General features: G+C 32.0%; 2 protein-coding genes and 1 pseudogene across 2 annotated transcripts; 1 reads left to right on the forward strand and 2 right to left on the reverse strand.

Moving 5' to 3' along the window:
- The first annotated feature begins 2,872 nt into the window (after positions 1 to 2,872).
- On the forward strand, positions 2,873 to 4,215 carry LOC120071996 (gamma-glutamyl peptidase 5 pseudogene; annotated as a pseudogene).
- Positions 4,174 to 12,711, reverse strand: SDG4 (SET domain group 4). The gene is made up of 12 exons (XM_039022733.2): positions 12,301 to 12,711; positions 11,686 to 11,838; positions 10,899 to 11,063; positions 10,040 to 10,066; positions 9,311 to 9,425; positions 8,943 to 9,039; positions 7,646 to 7,739; positions 7,236 to 7,314; positions 6,291 to 6,462; positions 5,264 to 5,344; positions 4,977 to 5,119; positions 4,174 to 4,421 (listed from the first exon to the last, which is right to left on the reverse strand). Exons 1-12 carry the CDS (start codon positions 12,667 to 12,669, stop codon positions 4,285 to 4,287), a joined length of 1,632 nt encoding a protein of 543 aa, XP_038878661.2. The 5' UTR covers positions 12,670 to 12,711; the 3' UTR covers positions 4,174 to 4,284.
- A 3,452-nt stretch (positions 12,712 to 16,163) lies between these two features.
- On the reverse strand, positions 16,164 to 20,058 carry LOC120071836 (AP2-like ethylene-responsive transcription factor At1g16060). Its single transcript, XM_039024229.2, has 8 exons — positions 19,875 to 20,058; positions 19,693 to 19,775; positions 18,814 to 18,822; positions 18,591 to 18,679; positions 18,415 to 18,488; positions 18,274 to 18,324; positions 18,116 to 18,192; positions 16,164 to 16,922 (listed from the first exon to the last, which is right to left on the reverse strand). The coding sequence occupies exons 1-8, from the start codon at positions 20,018 to 20,020 to the stop codon at positions 16,372 to 16,374; spliced, it is 1,080 nt and encodes a 359-aa protein (XP_038880157.2). The 5' UTR covers positions 20,021 to 20,058; the 3' UTR covers positions 16,164 to 16,371.
- Positions 20,059 to 22,185: the final 2,127 nt, after the last annotated feature.

The following is a 22,185-nucleotide window of genomic DNA, read 5'->3' on the forward strand; positions in this document are numbered from 1 at the left end:
TCATCTATGCGCTAAATATTAAATTCAGGGTTCTCTTCTTTTAAAATGGAATTCAAGTTTATCTTTTTATCATTTTATTATTGATGAATAAGGGCTGATTTGGATAATTTGATTGACTTAGAGATTCATTCAAGTAAATCATAGTAATCAACATACTTTCTACTTGTGGCCACATTGGCAATAGTTTAATTTTTTTTTTTTTTTTCTCCAAAAGCTATTATCTCTTTGTTTTATTTATTCAATATATTTTCTTGGGTGTGAGGGGGAAAGTCTAGAAGTGTTATTTGTATAATGTTGCCTTTATATTGTACAAAAGGATAGATAATGGACAATGAGGCCCAACTCGATTTCTCTGTAAATGGGCTTATTGGGCCCCATACTGAGCCCAACTTTCAGCAACTAATTGGCTGTGTCGCAACTTGAAGTATCTAAGCGATACTTGGCATGTACTCCTCTTTAGTCAAATATAAGGAAAAGGAAAATCAAATGCATGCTATATATATATATAAAGGATTGAATTTTGATTGAACATATTATGCTTTTCCTCAAACTCAAGAATCGAACCGTATGGATAAGTTTTGATAAAATTCAATCCAATCCAAATCGAGAATTTGTCTCAACTTATTAGATATTTTTAAAACCCCTAGAGTGAGCACAAAAAATTAACAATATGTAGAATAATAACTTCAATTGCTCATGAAAGGCTTTTCCCTTTTCCTTTCAATAACAATAAATTAATGCAGGCTCCTATTTGAACTCCAACCCATTTTTATTTCTTACAATAGGGGTCTAACCCAATTGAAACATACCCAAGTTGGCGAATGTAAATACTTTCTAAGACATGGTTGTTTAGGATTAAGGTTATTTGTGTTGGTACCTTTAAAAGATGCAGCAACCCAAAATTTGATGGGTAAGCCTGCTCTCAAGTAGCAGCTGCATGCAATTTGTGCAAATGGAACTCTCCCGTTTGATTCTATTGACATGGAACCTTCTTCTCCCATTCTAATCTGCCCTACTTTTTTTATTCCTTCTTTATAGTTCTTTTTGTCCAAGGAAAAAAACAAAAAACCTCCACTTTTACATTAACAAATAACCATAGAAATAATTAAAAACATTAAAAGGAAACAACAAAATTAGAAAACACAAAAATTTACATCGAAAATTCCAAATTTGAAGAAAAAACTATGTTCACCAAAAACTTCTACATGAAGTACTATACTATCATTTTTTTTTTCAAATCCAACTACTCTTTTAGATATTAATTCTTCAAATTTCAATAATTTCTTTTCTCTTTTTTTTTTTTTAAAAAAAAAAGTTTAGTAGCGTATATCTATGTTGTAAAGTTTTTCATCATATTAATTCTACGTAAATATTAATTAAAAATACTTAGAGCATCCTAGACAACCTTTATCTTCATGCATCCAACCAAATTCTTCAATCATAATATGTCAGGTGACAAGTTTTCATAATTTTTTTCATCATATAGTTTAGAAATATTGTTGGGATTGTTTTCAAATATAGGAAATGAACCAACTTATTTACAAATATAGCAAAATGTCATTTATTTATCAATGATAGACAATGATAGACACTGATAGATGTCTATCATTGTCTACTATTGATAGACAGTGACATTTTATTATATTTAAAAATATTTTCAACAATTTTACTATTTAAAACAACTATCCATATTTTTATGTATGATGAAATTGAGATACACAAAGATAGATAAATCTTGGGTTGCACTCAAATATCGCTCAATATTTATCAACAATCAAATAAGATTGTGTGCTAATTTTATCTTAGAGTAAAACTTTAATAGTAGTTAAGAGACGAAATTAAAACATTTAAAATTTTAGAAATAGAATTAGACAGAGACTAAAATATATTTAAAATTCGATATATATGTGGGCGTGAGAGAGTGATATATGTGGCATCTCCTATAATTCTTACAACCAAAACTTGATTCCAACTCTAGAAATAAGAAACTAAGAAATAGCAAATGAAGCAAAGTGTACTGACATTCCAATCTATCTGTGGGAAACAAAATTTGGAATATCAACCAACCGACCAAACAAGCTAGAGATACTATTCATGATTCGACCTTAAATGGGATCGAATAATTGTGCCTATTATACAAATTGTATTCTTACCCAAATTTTATTTCTTTTAATAGGTAGATTTGATTTTCAAATTCTACCAACTAAAAAGTTAATTGTTGGGCCAATATCCTCTAAAATGTCAAGATGTTTGAATTTCCTTTACATTTTATGCGCCTTAACCCAATTTTTTTATTTTAAAAAAATTAATTAATTAATTTTATAAAAAAAATCTAAAATATAAGTTTAATCAATGTGAAATATATGTAAATTGTATTTAAAAGCATACAAGTAAACGTTCAAGACATTTGAGCATGAATTTAAATCTTACAGAAGTCATTTTCTTCTGTCACTTAAAAAGGCTAAGGTGATATTAATTTTCTTTGATTAAAAAAAATCAATCAAACTTAACATTAAGTTATACTTTTAATAGATTTTTAGGCTCTAAAAAGTGGTATCTAAATTTTCAGATGTGTGTAATAAATCTACATATTCAACATTTATAAAAATTACTTAAATTGTCATACATAAAGTAAAACTTTATATCTTACCAAACTCTAAGCTTTCAAATTTTTAAAAAATATATTATTGATTTTTTTTAAAAAAAAATGTAAATCATATTGATCAATAATTTAAAAACCGATTAGATACTAAGTTCATGCTCTCAAACTTGTCTATATAAAGGCGAGGGTCTGATTGTCCCATAAAGACGACAAGAGAGAGCTTTAGCCATTTCCCAATAAGCTCACTCAAAGCACTACTTATTAATAACAATGGTGGAAAAAGTTGGCTTAGAAGGTCAAGGTGGTGGAAAAAGATTTGGATTATTGCAGGCAGTGAAGGACTCGGAATATGTAAAGAAAGTGTATGGAGGATATTTAAATGTGTTCGTTGCAGCTTTTGGTGTTGAAGGAGAGAGATGGGATTTGTTTATGGCGGTGGACGGAGTGTTTCCCGCCATGAATGAGCTTCAAAACTATGATGGTTTTGTGATCACTGGAAGCATTTACGATGCTTATGCCAATGACTCCTGGATTTTGGATCTTTGTTGCCTCTTGCAGACCCTTGACGCTATGGAAAAGAAGCTTCTTGGCATTTGTTTTGGTCATCAGGTCTACTATATTATATCATACTTATATATATATACAAATCACTTTTATATAAGGGCACATAAAATCATTACCGCTAAACCATTAATTTAAATTTTGATGTGGTTTCGTTCACTTATTGTTCTAGATTTGGTGATGTTGCTCACAGGCTAGCAAGAACTACTGTTTGTAATTGTAATTTTGAGAATTTTTTTTATTAGAAGCCCTTCTTCCTCTAAGGAGGGTGCGATAGGTTTGGAACTCATTAGGCCCTGCTGGTTTGTCTTTTTATGTGTATCTGATTTTTCTGGTTAATGAAGTCCAAATTTCAAAAAGGGAAAGAAAAAAAGAGTTCCAACAGTGATTTATTTGGAGGGAGAGATTTGAATTCAAATTTCTAAAATAATATTTTCCCCTCCCTCTAATTAATATAATAATAGTAGAAAGAAGATACCCCTTTATGTCCTCTTAGATTTTAAAAATGGTACAACTAAGTTTCAAGATTTCTTATTTGCCTCCCTGAAATTTCAGTGAGTACAAAACTTTGCCCCAAAACTTTTGGCTTCGTTATCGATATGCTAGGTCTGAATCAAATTAATATTTAAATGATAGTGTAATGTATTGAAAACATACTTGAATATTGTATTGAAAGGTCGACTTTTGTGTGGTCATGACGGGTGTTGTGTAGGGCATTGGGTGGGAAAGTTGGGAAGGCTGAGACAGGGTGGGATATTGGGGTGAGAAAAGTGGAAATCATGGAGAGTTCAGAACGGAGATTTGCTGAAGAGATGGGTGAAATTCCTAAGAGCCTCTTCATAGTTGAATGCCATCAAGATGAAGTTTGGGAAATACCTTTTGGGGCTCAAGTCATAGGTTTCTCAGACAAAACAGGTGTTGAAATATTTGGTATTGGAGATCATATTTTAGGAATTCAAGGCCACCCTGAGTATTCTAAAGACATTCTTTACAATCTCGTGAATCGCCTCGTCAATAACGACACCATACAGGTCACTAATCTATTTTCCTAATCCTAACTTATCAGAAAATACCAATAATTTCAACCTCTTTTTTTTTACCTTGTAACGTCTGATTGAAGTTTATGGACTTTTTAAGAGGGAATTTGCTGACGATGCAAAGCTAGGGATACAAGCGGCAGAACCAGATACAAAGTGGTGGGAGAAGATCTGCAAGAATTTTCTCAAGGGATGACTAATGGAATCTGCTTTGTAACCACCTGGAATGCTCAAAATAAAATTATTGATTAGCATGAATCATTTGTTGAACCACAAAAACAAACAAGATTTAACAAGGAAAAGGAGAAACTACGACTCCAAACATAGCCAAATAGGATACGTACAGATACAGATTATACCAACTATTTTAACAGATCCAGGCGGGATTAAAATTTAAGTGCATCCTTTTCAACTAGAAGATGAAATACAAGATAGCAATCAAATGGATCTTGAATTTCACTCATCAAATCATCTCCAATGAATAAAAACAATTAAAACGTTCAATACTACAAAAGAATCCCTTGATCTCTTTAGACAAATCGGGTAAAATCAATTACACGTATTTCTCAATCTCAGCGTTCTCCAACAAGAAAATTCTGGAGAAATTCACAATGGTTTGCTGAAATTCAAAGAATTTAATAGCATTGCAAACAAATGGCATTAGTACTTATTTTTGCTTCTATTCTTCTTCGTTTTTGCCCAATTTATATCAAAAGTAACAATGTACAGTGATATTGACCCAACTACGTGTTAATATGTGAATCATACAGTTATACCAGTTATGCGAGCTGCTGACGTTCTTCTGCGTTTTGTACCCCAGAAGAGGTCTATGGCACTTATCCTTTTTTTGGTTCCAAGATACCGTTGACAGTTTGCAGCACCACAATGGCATTTCACCTCAGGTCCAAATTGTACAAATCTTCACGATGAAAAATCTTTGTTCAATATCTCAAATGCAACATACACATTCATGCATGCATTCGCTTCAACCAAACAAATTAGAGAGTCGTCATACGTAATAGAAAGGCTAATGATTAACTTTTAGAACCATACTTTTACGTACCTGTAGTCATATGTTAAAGGCTCTCCAACTTCAATTGATCGAGCAGCAAACACACCAACACGTGTTTCCCCCTCAACTTGCCTGTACAAAATTGTACGATGAGAATCATTCGGGCAGTATTTATCTTACACGCGCAGCTTTTTCTTTAAAAAAAATCAACAAAATCATAACAAACTATCGCAATTCATAACCTAAATAGATGAAACAATAAATTGCAAGAGGCAATACAGAGGAAGGTAAGGATGTTCAATTAAAACGATTTCCCAACTGATAACACTTGGAAGATGAGCCAGTCGTGACCACTTACTATTCACTGTCATCAATTAACCAATTAATAGTTATGATTTTAAGTATAGAGAGTTACTTAATATCTTGTTCAATTCGTCCAGATTGTGGACTAGGAATTTAATTTATGATTTCTCTAATACTTCACAGATATCATGAATATAAATATATATGCCATGGTTCAGCATGATAATCTTTTATTTTGTGATAACTGTCTTTTCATGGCCATCCAAAATCTCCAATACGGCAAAGTTAATTTATGGTATTGAAAAAACAATAGTGTCTACCACTGGAAGTATGAAAGTCCAACTCCACTAAACTAGTGGGTCGTCTATCTAAAGAGTCGACACTCGAAATTTTGGATGGTCTCAAGACATGCAGATTCCATACGTAACAGAAGGCAGAAATGAAACTGATGCGATAAATAAGTCCATTGGCAGCGTCAGTTCCCAACCGTGCCTCCCATCACATGAAAGGGACATTCAATGATAATGCAATAAATATAATTAATGCGACAGCAAGAGCAAAGCTTGTCAAGGAAGCTGTTACAATGGCATTAGGCACAAGCTTGAATGACTTGTAAAGGTAGACATCAGCAGCAAAATGATTATGTTAATATCAATTTGTATAATTTTAATATAAGAAGGTAAATTCCTACAGATGAAATACAAAAACTTGTTTAGAGTCCCTGCAAACACAAGGTAAAAGAAATCAAAAGAAAAAAGAAGGTAAACCAACTAACCACTTCTCAAGACTACAATTGGGATCACAGCTGTGGTTTAGAAAGCGAGATGCATTTCCCTTGAAAGTTGCATCAATTGTGAAGTCTTTCCGAATTTCACACATATAGAAATTCTTCATGCCCTTATATTTCATGTCCCAAAGCCTTTGTTCACATAGAGCATCATCAATAACTGAGAACAAGACAATGTAGCATATAATCATGATGTTCAAAAAAGGAAAAAAAAAAGTGTTCTCATTGGACTCCGACGCCCAACTATCCTAAGAAGCTAAAAGAGTATGTTCTCTGTTCATATTTAAAATACAAATAAATCAAGCTAAAGACATAAAAAGTTAATTCTTCACTTCGGATTAGAACCCACTTAGAGAGACCATTCACCTAGCAATTTTGGTGGAAGCTTTTTCAGACCTTAACCAAGACTCTTTGTAAGTCTGCAACAAGACCTACCCATTCCTCTCGTGCCGTTCATTACAAGGAAAAGCCAAGGTTAGATCCACTGCAGTTTATTGTTATCATTTTCCAGCGTGCCTACGAAGAATGAGAAGAATACTCCGACCAGACGAGAGAGAAGGCGAAGTTTTTTTCTGGTGTTTTTTCTGTTGAGTTCTGCCTCCACAGTTTCTAATAATTATTATCAATTAGAACTTATTTTAGTATATCTTATTTTGAGGTAGATTATCACTAATCTAAATTTATCTCTAAATTAGTTTATACATTAGTTTATCTCAAATCAGTTGCTCTTAAAGCTTTGTATTAAGTACCATTTTTGCCTGAGGTAAAATATCTTTCAATTTCAACAATGTCAAAACAATGGGATATGGATAAGATTCGGAATATATAGTATTTTGACGAAGATTCCCTAATTTGACAAAAATAAAGGCAAATGGAGATTTATCTAGCACCAATAAATTGATACTGTTGCATGCAAAGGAAAACGAGAACTACCTTCCCCAATATACTCGATGACAAATTCACCTTTACTGATAGACTCTGCTGCCTCGACACCCCAGCCACACAGTTCAGTCTGAAATTAGTTTACCAATAAATAAAATTTGATATAATACGACTGTTCTTAATTGAATAATCAGTAGGCCTCAATATCATTTGATTTTTGTTTTCGAAATTTATGCTTGTTTTCTCTCATTTTCTTTAAAATGTGTTTCATATGTGTTAAAAAAAAACATTTAAATTCTTAGTCAAATTTTAAACATAGAAATTAGTTTTTAAAATTAATTTGATTGAAATCTTAAGCTTGGATTTTCAAAATATATGACAAAAACCATGAAATCTTATAACCTTCACGGTTACCAAACAGGAAGTAAAAAAATACGATTTGATATAACCATCAAACTTACCTTGACAATTTTGATCTTCTTCTCCTTACGGAATGGTCTATTCGTACAAGTATCTCTACAATGGCAAGCTTTTGAGCAGCTTATGCATTGAACCCTAGTAAGCCATAATGACAGCTAATTCAATGCTGACACAATTAAGCAGAGATGAAAATGATGTAACAATCTCAAGAGTGGATTCAAAATTGTACGGCTGTCATAAAATATTAACTATGGATGAACTTGTGCAAAAGAGATGGTATAAATTACAGGATGTATCTACATTTTCAGATAATGGATGGGCCACGTTTTAGACTAGGTTGCTAAAAGTAATTTGATAAATGTCATTTATTAATCCAAAATAATTTTCCAACTTGTACAAATAGAGCGCGTCGTACAAATTCTAAGGATGTCGTGTTAACACTTGTGCAGAATTCATTTATTTGCAACTCGTGCATGTTTTTGTAACATATCAGAATCCTCCGCGGGGCTGGTTGGATTGATTCCTTGACGGTCTCTTGGTCCTAGGATTACCTTCAGGCTCCGACCACCGATTTCTTTGGAATACGGTCTCTTGAAGTGGGGCCTGGACGTTTTACATTAAAAAAACATGTGGTTTTCTCGTCCTTCCTTTATATCCTCCTTTCATTCTTGGAGGAGTTTGGAAGAGGCGGTAAATGGAAAAAGTTCGTTTTATGAGGAAGTTGAGGTCCTTAAACAGCATTTAAAACTTCAAAATCTTACTACTTATGGAAATGTCCGGCTTAATAAATCAGAAATTTGGAGAGAGATAAAGTTCTGGATGAGCTAAAGCACGAAGGTGGGCTTAAAAGGTAGGCTTGAGGAGGTCATTCGCAAGTTTGCTCAAAGAATTTGGTCCTACTTTTGACAGGCTTTAAAGCCTATGGTATGGGACGGTAGGGGTATGATGGAAAAGGTTTTGATGTCCTCCTTTGAAGAGAGAAGGGCGACGTCATTTGGTAGGCTTGCCTTTTTACGGTGATGTGGGGACTTGATCAGAAGGAATCATAGAACTTTTAAAAAGAGAAACCGTTGCGAGGGAAATATGGAAGGTTATCAGGTTTAATGTCTCCATTTGGACCTCGATGTCTAAGGTCTTTTGTAATTATCATATAGTCTTTATCCTTTTGGTTGGTGTCCTATCTCGTAGTTTGTTGGGCATTTTTTTCTTCTCTTATATGTTCTTTTATATCTCTCATTGAAAGCTTGTCGTCTTATTTAAAGAAAAAAACAGTCAAACAAAATTTGATGGACAACAGTCACAGGTATTTATGGATAAAAGTAGATCTGAAAAGACTACCTGCACACACAGTCATCAGAGCATTCAGTTTTACAATTTGTGCATCCAATGCCATCAGCAACACCAGTATCCCGCTTCTTCTTTACTAGATAAATATCTTATCTCAGTTAAGACAAATAGCACGATTATTCTAACAAAATTTTAGTTCAACCAACTAATCAATAGTAAACAACTAGCAGCCTAAAGAAGTATTCAAAACTAAATGAGTCGCGTCCATAACAGAAGAAAAAACTTTTATCAATACAAAGAAGCTTGAATGGAACTTTTATGACAATGCGTTTCCACATTGTCTTATGAATCATCCGACTGTAATTTAATTTTGTAACAGTTCAAATATATGTTATATAACTATCAATACAAAAGGATACTGCGCCTTATGTGAGTGTATGGCGGTGGCTCCATCTTTTTCTCCGCATCTTTCCATGTTATGTCAATCTTGAATTCCTCGTCAACATATGGAAGAGGCAAACGAAAAAATACCTCCTAAATTTGAAGTAAAAAGAAATTTCATGAGATACACAATGTACAAAAAGGAATAGAGCACGTGACTCGTTATAACAACAAATTTAGATCCAAATGCAAGCATATTCCATATGTTCTCTGGTATGTCTTCTCAGATAAAACTACGTTAACCAAGGAACAGAAAAAAGTGACGAGAAAATCAAACTGCACATTTTAGTTGACAATAAATTACCTTAACCAAAAATCTCCGAGTGAAAATTCAAATGAAATGAAAAATGGGAAATTATTTTAAATGGAAATTTTGCTGAAATTTGGTTATATTTTGTAAATATTTTCGTTCATTTTTCTATTTTTGAAAACAGCACAAGAAAAATGACACGGCTAGAAAGCTCAAGTGAAAAATGAGAGTATACTCGAAGGCACATATGAATTGCATCAGCCTCACATGCCCAAGGTGTTGGTTTTCATCAAGATAAAATGTTAAAAAGAAATCTCCATAACAAGTAAAAATGTTGAATCCCAAAGGTCAAAGTGTACGATCTCAATAAAAATTCAAAATATAGCATGAATACTTGACACATTCACCAGGTAGGGAGCAAGAGAATCTAACAAAGTAAATTGCTCGTGAATCGAACCTCTATGTCACTTGTTGACACTGAATGCTGCCCATTCAACAAATATAATAGTCCTGTCAGCCAGCCTAAAGAATAAGGATACAAACGCAGGAGTAAAACTTCAACAAGAAAAAAAAAAAAAAAAAAACAGAAAAAGAGGTCAAAGACAAGATTAACTAGCAGATATAAAATAAGCATTAAAACAAGGTGTCTTCAAAATGAATACAAATGACATACAGTGTCACAAAGTTAATATCACCATTGCTGGATAAAACAACAAATTAAGCTTCATAATGCATAACCTTCAGAAATTACCAGTCACTCACTGGAGATTGAATTGAACAGTAAAACTAAAGACAAGAATATCACCTATGCAACATTATTTTTACAAGGACTTTGCAAAAAGAAACATCCATATAGGCATGCTACCATAGTATAAGAAGTTTATCTTCAAAAGAAACAAGTGATCATTTCATTTCGCAATTGGTAGTGATCACAAAGAAGTTATTGCATACTCAAATCAGAAGGTTTGGATTTATCAAGGACGTTGAGCATGAGAAAGCATCTTCAAACTAAAGACAAGAAAATCACCTATGCAACATTGTTTATTACAAGGACGCAAAAAGAAACATCCATATTAAGCATGCTACCATAGTATGAGAAGTTTATCTTCAAAAGAAACAAGTTGTCATTTCATTTCGCATTTGGTAGTGGCCACAAAGAAGTTATGATTTTAAATAAGGGCTTCCATCTGAAGAACATATAGCATACTCAAATCAGAAGGTTCAGATTTATCAGACATTGAGCATGCATGAGATAGCATTTTCAAAGAGATAAAAGCAAACACAATTTTAGAGGTGAAGGATAGAAGAAAGTTGACCTCTAGGTCCACTCGCCAGTCCGTCGGATGCCTCCAGCAGATGGCTCTTCCAGGTTGATTTTTTAAATGCATCACTTTATCCGGCCATGGTGCACATTTATCATGTGATGCTATAGTGCAGCGTATGCACTTCCAGTGTAATCTTTGTTTGCATATAAAGCACTCCTGTTTCCCGGTAAAAAATAAAACATATAATTGCATAAACCCGCTGGTGTTTTCCACTGTTTGATAACGGCTCTGTCTTAAAGAGTACTCACAGTAATGTTATGTTGAATTATAAAAATGCCATAGACGAGCCCTAATGTCATAGAATGTAGCAAGATTCTATAAATTATAGAATCATTTGTCTACCGCAGGAGTAAACTAAGACCATGTTAGAAAGATACAATCATACAAATAACTAAATGCAACTATACTCCTAAATATACTTCGACTACTTTTATGATCAGTAACTTCTTAATCAATTTAGCAAATTCTAGTTTAGATTATTTTGACTGTCAATAAAGCCCACCCTGGTGCAATAAGATGATACATATATTAAACGAATTAGATCAATGTTTGTAGACAGATGGTGATGATCCTAGTGGTTACCTTATTAGAAGGTCTTGAAATTTTGATGAAAATAAGAAAAGAAAGGGAACTGTCAGGTACTGATGGCGATATGTAGGTTAAGCTAATTGAGGACTATGTTGTAATGAAAGCCCTTTATAAGGTTAATGAAGATGTTTGTGTCTGTTTCTATACGAAAATAAAATATGTGGTTCAATAAATGATAGAGTAATATTACATGTTGAGGGCACTTGAACTTTCTGTGACCTGAGAACCCCAAGCTGTCCTTTGCGCACAGGGCATGGTAAACTCCTCCACAGCCACGAATACTGCATTCGACCTCCTCTCCGGGAAATATATATCTACGGCAACACAAACATTGTTTTTCTACCTGGAACAGCCAACAGAAGGAACTATTTAATTGACAGAAAATTTTAGATGGCAGTTCAAGCGTCGTTTTTAAAATCTTCGATTAACAGTCACACGTCCATCCATCCAAGTCAAGAAAAAGCAACTAACTCATTGCAGATAAAATTAAAATGAGTGGGGAAATAAGTTTTATCATATGCTACTCAAACAAAATTGTTACTCGCTACACCCGAATCATTTCTTCCTCAAGCATTTCTCAAACGAATGTAAACTAATCCAATATATACTTCCACAGCTTCAAGAATGCTCTCTGGAACTTCAAACCCTGTTAACTTAATAAAGTTCCGTATTTAGAATCAAGGAGAACGAAACTCCAGCAAAGAAAGACATGCTAAACACTGAATCAAATACGCCATTTCTTCAATCTACCGGCTCTAATACTGTAATATGTAAAACGTAAAAAGAAATCAGGCAGAGAAATAACCATTTTCCGAGCGCCTTGGAGAAATGGAAATGAACGACGAGACTCGGGAACGCCGGACTCTTGCTTTCTCCGAACCCAAGATTTCACATGGTCTTCCAAAGTCTTCCCGCCGTAATTCCTTTTAGATCGGTCCAAGACGTCTCTGTTCTGGCTCGAAACCCTAATCCCACAGCCTCCACCAACCTCATCGTCGTTGGGAAGTGGGCATTGAAAGCCCTGGGTTGAAATAGTGTCAATAGGCAGAGATTTGACTGATTTTTCACTGAGGAAGGAAGATGTAATATCAGTAGAATCGAGAACTGGTTTGAGATTAGGGCATCGAGTGAGTGTAAGAGATTCAGAGAGTGAAAGATTGCCCAAGTCTGGCATTTTATTTTCTTGTGAAGAAATAAGCAAACAAAAAAAAGTAGCAGAGGAGGGAAGTAGATGAGGCTAAATTGGGCGGGAAATCTGAAATCATATATTCACGGAGGAGAGTCCTTGTGAAATTACGATGAAGACCGAATAGCTGGAGTGGAATTACGAAGTTGCCATTGCCACCATACTATAACAGGAAATTGTGCTCTATAGCTAAAAAGAAATGAGGATGGAAAATCAATACGTGTTTGTATAATTCAATAATAATATGATCTTAGAAGAAGAGAGTGAGGAGTTTTATACTCATTTTTACCTTCGTATTGACGTTTGCTCCATATTTCGAAAATAATAAAATATAACATGATAATATGCTAATTATTCATACTTCTTTTTTGCACATCATTAATAAGAGTTTGTTGGAATCGTGAAGGTCTCTTCTATTTTAAGTCCAGGTGCGATGTCTGGGTTAAGTGTAATGTTTGGATCAAGCCTGATAATGAGTCAAATGGAGTTGAATGAAAGTATGGATCGAACACAAAATTTTGGTTGAGTCCGTTCACGAGTTTTGTGACTTGAATAGGGGTTTGAGTATTGGTCTAAGTGTGAAATTTAAGGTGAGTATGATCATAAGTTTAATGATTGGGATTAAATTATAACCAAAAAATATGTCCTCAAACTTTATACTTTGTATTGAAATTACATTAGAACCATGATCTCAAAATTAGATTTAATATAACTAGGAAAAAAATAAATAAAAGGTTCTTGAGATTTAGCTACACTCCACGTCCTACCCCATCTCACTTTCCTTCCCATTAACCGTTTGACTTTTGATCATCTCATAAAAAAATGTCCATTCTTCAATAAGGTAACTTTTGCACAATAGGTAATGGATAATTCATCGATAGTAATGTAAAAAATTGGACCCAATTGATTTGTTTTTGTTGATGAATTTCATTATTGTCATAAATCGTGGGGTCCATCTCAAAATGTGTAATCAAATCGTACCATATAATTAAGAAATTAATAGTACTCAATCCAAACGTGGTTGAAAGTTACGTGGGACCCAATATCTTTATCGTTATCATTGCATATATTATTACTATAACAATATGAAAATTATAAATCTGACCCATTTATTGTTACCTTTACCTATATCGTTACCATTAAGGTTGAGCAGTAATGATAAACGATAACAATAACAGTAAAATGTGGCATGTTCATAATTATACGTAAAATCGATCAAAAGCAATCCAATTACGCTTGTGATTAAAGCCTATTACGATAAATCTATCAGTGAAATCTCATTCCGATTACACAAATTTTCATTACGATTTAGTAAACGTGGTCTAAGTTTATAGAGATTCTAACAAAAAGAAAGACAATGATAGAAGTACAAAGGGAATCTAATGACTTAAATGTTTCTTACAGTGTTGTATGTTGGCAGTTAGAGATGTCCAATTTCCTCACGGGGACGGGGTCTCGCGAGAATTCCCCGGTTAGGCAGGGAATGGGGGAGGAAGTGGGGAAAAAACTCCCCGTGAGCTAAACGGGGACGAGAACGGGGAATGCATTCCCCGTCTCCGGCCCCACCTCGTTCCCTATCCCTGCCCCGATTAGCTTCTACATATTTATTTAGTATAATTATCTAATGGTATGTTATTGTTATTGTTATTATATAAATATTGCATTTTAATTTCAAATTTGATTATTTATTGAGAAAGATAATGAGTATGTTTAAATTGAATGTTTAAATTTAGATCATATATGTGAATAATTTGATTTATATTTATTTATTTCTACTAAAAAAATAATTAGTTTGTTTAGGCCAAAATTTGAGTAATTTTTCTTTAAATTCAAATTGTCATATAAAACTAACAATAATAAACAATTTAGTGATAAATTTAATTATTTAATTAAAATTTGTTGAGATTAGTTATTTAAATTAATTAATTTTTAACAAAAAAAAAAAAAGAAGTAAGAATCGCCACCCCGATTCTCGTGAGGAATTTCATGGGATGAATGGGGAGTGGGGACGGGGATGGAAAATGACATCCCGGTCCCGCCCCGTCCCGTGGACATCTTTATTGGTAGTTGAGTGTTAATAACCAAATACATTCGTTATGTATTTTATTATTTAGTATATTGGTAAGTTTTAATGGGAGATTTTGATCTTGGGAGTGTGTGGGATTTTTGTGCTTTAATTTGAAGTTTTAGTTTATATTTTGTCAGAAAGAAAACTAGTGTAAAAATTGGACGAATGAGAGAAAAAAAATGAGAGTATGTATATGAAAAAAATTTGTATTTAATTTGTTTCAAAATTGGTTCTCTTGGAACTCAAATAAACTTCAATAGGTTGATCATTATGCTAACCACGAAGCATTTCAAAGCCTTTGTTCTTTTTGTAGGCTAAGAGTATTAATACAACTTTTGAGAGTTCAATAATATTATTTAAATGAATATTAACGATTTGTGTTCATATACTAATAGTAAGGATACTGTTGAAGTTATTTATAAATTAAAAGAGTATTTTGCAGGGTAACTGCATTGGGCAACAATTTAAAATATAGTAATTAAGTATATAACATCATTTTAAAAAATGCAAATATAACAAAATCTATTACTAACAGGCTTAGTGTAAGGGTATGTTTGTAGCTTTTGAAAGTTTAATGACATATTCGACACAAAGTACAAAGTTTGAGGATATCTTGTATGATCTAGTATAATATTGAAACTCGAATAGAAACAAATTCAGCATGGCCTAGGGGGGCTCGAGCCCCCCTCAACTTTTTGTTATTTATATAATATATATATATAAGAAACTGACATAATATCACAATTGCTAACTAACCCATAGGTAAATTCGCCTTTAAACCTCCTTTAGATAGGTTCAAACTTCGTTCATTATATTTATTTTTATAAATTATATAAACTTCTCCTTCAACAAAAATTATAAACTCGAGCATAAGTAATGGAACGAGCATGATTGAAGGCCGTATAAATAAGAATCCAAACTCACTTCTAAGACCATTTTGTACTAAACTAAAGATGATCCGCTACACCATTAAGAGTCCAGTAAACAAAAATAAAAATAATAAGAATATTATTGAAAGAAAAATGGCCTAGGCGGGAATTTTAAAATTTGGCAAAGCGGTTTCACTCCCAATTTCCAACCAAGCGCGTCTATTGCTGATTGATGCAGGACAAATTTGGTGCCATGTCAGCGCCCCCAAGGTTCCCATATGAACCTGCTTTTTCTACTTATTGGAAGACGACAACACGAAAACTCTAATGTACCTAATTTTTTAGTTACTTCGCTCTCTCTCTCTCTAATATATAATTTAAAACTCGTGTAGCTCAATTCATCTAAAGCATCTTATAATGCCAAATATAAATCCACACCTTCATGTTATTAATTAAATTTTAAAAATTAATCTCAAAATAATGATTAGAAAACGAAGAATAAATTATATTAGATAAACAAGCGGTTAACACAAAGTTGAATACAGTTTGGAGCAGGACAAGAATCGTAACGAGAATTTGATCAGTATATCAATCTTTCGTCAAAATAAAAGAATTATTTATAATCAACAAATGCTAAAACCTCCTCAGTCTAAATCTAAAATGAATATTGCAGATAATTAATTAATTAATTAATTATTCTCTCGTCTCCTACCTCTGTTTTCCAAATTCCATCTCCCAACAGAACAGATCCTTCTAATCGATAAATTCGTAATGCGATGGCGGCGGCAGAATGAAAGAATTGAAGTCGCTAAAAATTGCGTCATCCACTTCTCCATAGCAGTAAGATCCCGAGGTCTCGCAGGCAAAGAAAGTCTGAACATCATCGGGAAACAAACACCGCCGCCGCTCGAGCTGCTCCGATGATGACGGCGTCGACGGACACTCCGTCGCCGAATTCATCTCCATCATTTCCTTGAACTTGGAAGATTGGAGCAGCAGGCCGAGAGCTGACGTGGTGGTGGTGGTGGTCGATCGGTGCGACGGCGGTAAGATAATTGGTTCAGCCGTCGCCGAATCGGTGCTGCTTTGATTTTGGTCCGATGGGAAGAGACCTAGGTCGAGTTCTTGTTTAGGGCTTGGGAGGATTGAATCGACGGTTAGGATGTGGTTGTTGTCATAAACGACGTCGTTGCTTGGTTTAAGCCATTTGATGTAACGGCTTAGGTCGAAATTGGTAACGGCGTTAAGTCCACGGTATTCTATGGCTGCGATGTCATACGCTGTGGCTGCTTCTTCTTGCGTCGCTACGAAAATTCAAGTACCAAATTCAAATACATTAGTTTCTAATTATTTAATCACGCAGATTTTTTTTTCTTTCATATATGTCAAATTTCAGCTTTTCCGAATTGTAAAATTCAATTTATAAAGAAAATATATACGAGGAATATATTGTCAAATGGGACTATCAAATTAGTTAATCAACATGTAATAAAATTGAAGAAAAATTACATTGTCCCTAGATTTGGGTATAATGTCAATTTTGTTCTTAAATTTTAAAATATGGCACACTTAATTGTTACGTTTTGAATTTAGTTTTAATTTAGCATATAACTTTCGAAATGTTACATGTTTACGTTTGAGATTTGAATTTTTTCTTATCCATATATTTTTTATGCTTTTAATATTGATTTTTCACCAAATATTGATTTTTCTATTTAGCGTTAATATTTGTTAATTAATTTAAAATAATTAAGATCAATGACTAATAAAATTAATTTATAAACATTACTGTCAATGACTAGCCAAAACTTAATGACTAAATTAAAACCTAAATTCATGATTTTGAGTACTAAATGTGAAATATTTTGAAACCTAAAAACTGAAATAATGTATATTAGATCCAAAATTCAGGATCAAACATATATTTCCCTAGAATTAAACAAAAATGCACGAATACTATAATGTTCTATTTGGTAGCGCAGTAAAATTTATCCATTGCATTTTATGAATATTATAATTTATAAACTACCATATCCAAATCTAATTAAATGTTTACAATCTTTACGTAATATGAGATAAAACACAAGTTTACACAGTTCCAAAAACAATGTTTATTAATGGACAGTAAGTGACTAACCCTCATTTCTATACAAGGTTCGATAATCAAAATCAAACATATATCTAGAAACGATAATGATTACGTATGACAAATACTCAAGTTCTAAGGCCAAATGTAATTCAAAACAAAGTTTAAAAAGAATATGAGTCCAAATCAATATACTAATAATCTCCTTTTTGTAAGTTACGTACGAGTTTAACCCTATGAATGTCTCTATAACATTGTGGGTTAATCTTAAATATATTTCAAATATTAGTACTTGTCCAAAATTAACTTGATAAGGCGTGAAAAAATTCATATAAAACAAAGTATATATAATTAATTAATTAATTAATTAATTAAAAACTGTAGTCATATATTATATACATAAATACACACCATATGTTCCAAGATAGAGATACTTGTTGCCAAACACTCTGCCAATCCGAGCTTCCCATCTACCATTGTGATGGTGTCTGAAAATTCAATACTTAAGCATCCAAAATAAGCATTAACGAGCTAAAACAAATATCCATTAAGTTCGCAAATTAATTTACCTCGCAACGCCTCTGTATTTAGAAACCCCTCGAGAAAACCCACTGCTTTTTCTGCAAATTCAATTAATTAATTAACATTAATTAGCTACATTTATCAAATTTAATTTCCTTAATTACGTTTTCCAAAATAAAAATTAAAACCTTCTCAATGACCCGATGTATTCTTCTCTTGATTGGCCCTCCATTTCCTTCAGCTCTTTTTGGTACGTCGCTAGCTGAATTTACAAATATAATAATTATATATTAAACTTTAAATTTGGATTATTATTATTATTATTATTATTATTTTTATATAGTTGAGAAAAATAATAAATCACCGGAAAATTAAGAATGGTTTCCTGGCCCCAATATTTTAGTGCTGCAAGGTCGTAAGCATGTGCTGCTGCTTCTTCGTCATCGTATGCACCTTTTCAAAATTACCATGTTAAAAAGGTAAGAATAACTCATCAATAAATTATTGACAGCTTTGTTTTTCTCCAAAGATTAATTAATAGCCTTTATTAAATTAAATTGCAATTATGATATTAATAAATAACCTACCAAGATAAACTGCGCGTTTTGAGTAGAGCATTCCATATCCATTCCATCAGCAGCGATGCCAAGCCAAACCAACGCAACCGAGTTAGCCGAAGAACTTATAATTTGTAAATATTATTTTCTTGTACTTACAAAATATATATATATATATATTCTCTTTACTTTCCCTTTTTGATCGTTTCAAAAGATTAATTTTAATCTTTGTATTTCTTTTTCCATTTTCGTTATTGTATTTTAAAAATCTCACTAATTTTTTCTCTTCTATTTCAACTAATTTTTTCAATCGAAATTTGACATCAAATTTTATTTACTAAATTTCTCAAAATGTCGTCATAAATATATATTAAAAGATTTTTATTATTTATGGAATTTGATTTAGAATTTTGCAAATAAGATCAAAATAGTACTTTTTTTTTTTTAAGCATAGAGATGAAAATCCATATTAGAAAGATATTAAGATTATGACCACCTCTGGTAATAATTTTGTTTTTGAAAATTATGTCTGTAGACATTATTTCATCTCCAAATTTCTTCATTTGTTATCTATTTTTTTAATTATAGTTTAAAAAACCAAACCAAAATTTGAAAACAAAAAACTTGTTTTTTTTCTAGAATTTAACTAATAACTCAATCATGGTAGTACTTTTAAACTATGAATTTAGCTTTATCAATAAATATTTTAATACTTTTAAACTTCATTAAAATGAACGTGGTTTAACCGGGGATTCCCTTTCAAAAAATACTTCTGAACCTCGTAACATTTGGAAAATGTTGCATGCAAAATAAACTCGAGTGTAATACTCACACTACACGGTAGAAAAATAAATTTTGATACCAACGTAATAGTATAACTTTTTTCACCGTCCATAGAATGAATTTTACCTTGTCTTCCTTTCTTGTTCTGCGATTCATTCCAACAATTCTTATCCCACAAATGAGCCTCATATCTACCCGTCCAACGATGCCTAAAGATTTTTAAAAAAACGCCGCAACCAAAGAAATCAAAAGAAGAACAACCTCACAAAGCAAGCAACAATGGGCGAGAGATTAAATAAATTAAAAACCTAGTAACGCCGCGATAAATAGAGCTTCGTTGAGGAGGAGAATCTCTCGGAACGCTTCTCCGAGTTCGCTTCGTTTTAGTCTTCATTACAACATTATTCCCATTCGATTCCCTAATCTGAACCTGTTGCGATGTGGATTTCGCCATTACAGATCAGATCAATCAACTCTGAAATTCCCCCCAGAAAAAAAAAAAAAAATTGACGATAAAATTTATGAAGAAACGAGACGGTTTATATAATCCCGTATTCGAATCCGATTACAGTTAGGGCTGGCATATAATTGAATACACAGAGTTAGCTGTAAGATATAATAAACCGGCCATGGAGGTTAATTTCTTAATTTTCTTTCTTATTTTGGTAATGGTTCGATTGGATTTGTAGTGAATGGCTTCTTCTACATTGTCAAATGTGTTAATGGTAAATTTGCAGCCGGCCGGCCATGGAAGTTGTTCTTTCTCTATTTGTGCCGTCTTTAATCGGCTTCTTTGTCTGGATTCTTCCATTTTTTGCCCTTTCACTTTCTGGAATTCTTTTACCATTTCATTAAATAACGTTTTGTTTCCTCCTTCTACACTAAATGACGGAATAATGGCATTTTTGTAGTTTCTTTGGTTTATTTTACATTTAATATTCTATTATTAAACATCCAAATTTACATTTTTATTATTTGTAACAAAAATAAATGTAGTCATATATAAAATAAGATTTTATATTAAATTCTTGTTGAAATATCGTGTGAGGGCTGGGTCAGCTAATGTCACATATATTACTTTATCCAATGTCCATGATAGTGTTAATTTTTTTTTATTTTTTATTTTTTATTTTTTTATGTTTTTATAAGTTCGATATTGACATGAGCTATACATCCATATTTTATTATATCGTAGAAAAATCAACAAGACATAGAAACACAAGTAATAACATATCACTAATATAAATATAATATAAATGGATCTCCAATTCTAGAGTAGGAGACTCCTATTAATCTAGGATTAACTGTAATGTTATTTTTTCAAAATTCGTTACTGTATTATTTCATATACTATTTCTCTTATATTACAATATTTATTATTTCATACCTATATTATATATTTTGCACGCTATTGACTGTAATAACCGCATATTATAATAACACTCCATATGTCCCTGAAATCTTTATCTATTAATTTAAATTAATTATTTTATTTTATTTTATAATTTGTCCATAATATCCATCGACGTTGACGTTTTATTGATATTTACTTAAAATTGAGATGTCGATATTTTCATCGATATGGACAATGTAATATTTTAAACCTCAACTTTGGTCACATATGATCCCTTTTTAAAATTCATTCAAAAATAAAATTGTTAGTAATTAATAAAGCTTTTTTTTTTTCTTTCGAAGGTATTGTTTCTATTTATTTAATGGTTAATATCAATATATCGTTTAAACTTAATAAAGGTTAACTATTTATGTCTGTCTTAACTATTTGATATAGACCTTTGTTAATAGTTTGATTGTTTACTATTAATGTTTTAATTAATGTACGCTTATTTTAGTAAAATCTCGTAATTAAATTAAATTAAATATTTGTGATTTTCAACACTGCATTTAATTAATGTTTTAATGCACAGCTATTTCTATACCTTTTTTTAGGAGTATGTACTTTTATTTGATTGAAAATTGAAAAAATAAAAAACATATCACAATAGATTAAGTAATATTCGGTTTAATTTACTATGATTAATTAATTAATTAAAATTCTTACAAATAAAAATGGTGCAACAAACTATGTTATTTATTTTTTAAATATTAATTATTCTACATACATAGACATTTAATATCTATACCAATCAAACAAAATTCGTGAGGGTAAATTTATTTGAAAAGATTATATACGTTTATTCGAAGAGATTATATATTTGTTTGGTCAATGTAATATCTAAGCATATGTATAGCTGAGTAGGTATGATTTATGACATTAATTATCACTTGAAATATGGATGGTTCACTTTCCACACTTTCCAATCGTTGAACGTATATTTTCTTCTATGTTAATAGTAGTCACAATAATGTAGTAGTTATTATCATTATTATTTTATGAAGTTAAGAAATTCATTTTCTTCTAAAATAATTGAAGTGTGCAAAATTCAATTAATAAAGAAATCGTGAGCATTTACGATCAAAGTTTGTGAAGTTATACATTTTGAAAAGTCATTTTTGGTATTTCTTAGAAGTGTTTAAAAAATCTGATGATCTAAAAAAGACTGATCAATTCAATCAAATCCGTGCGGTCTGGATTGGATTGAGTTCAAATAAATGATAATT

This window comes from Benincasa hispida, chromosome 2 (genome assembly GCF_027475165.1).
Source record: "Benincasa hispida cultivar pf3 chromosome 2, pf3_genome.v1.1, whole genome shotgun sequence".
In the NCBI taxonomy this organism is placed as follows: domain Eukaryota; kingdom Viridiplantae; phylum Streptophyta; class Magnoliopsida; order Cucurbitales; family Cucurbitaceae; genus Benincasa; species Benincasa hispida.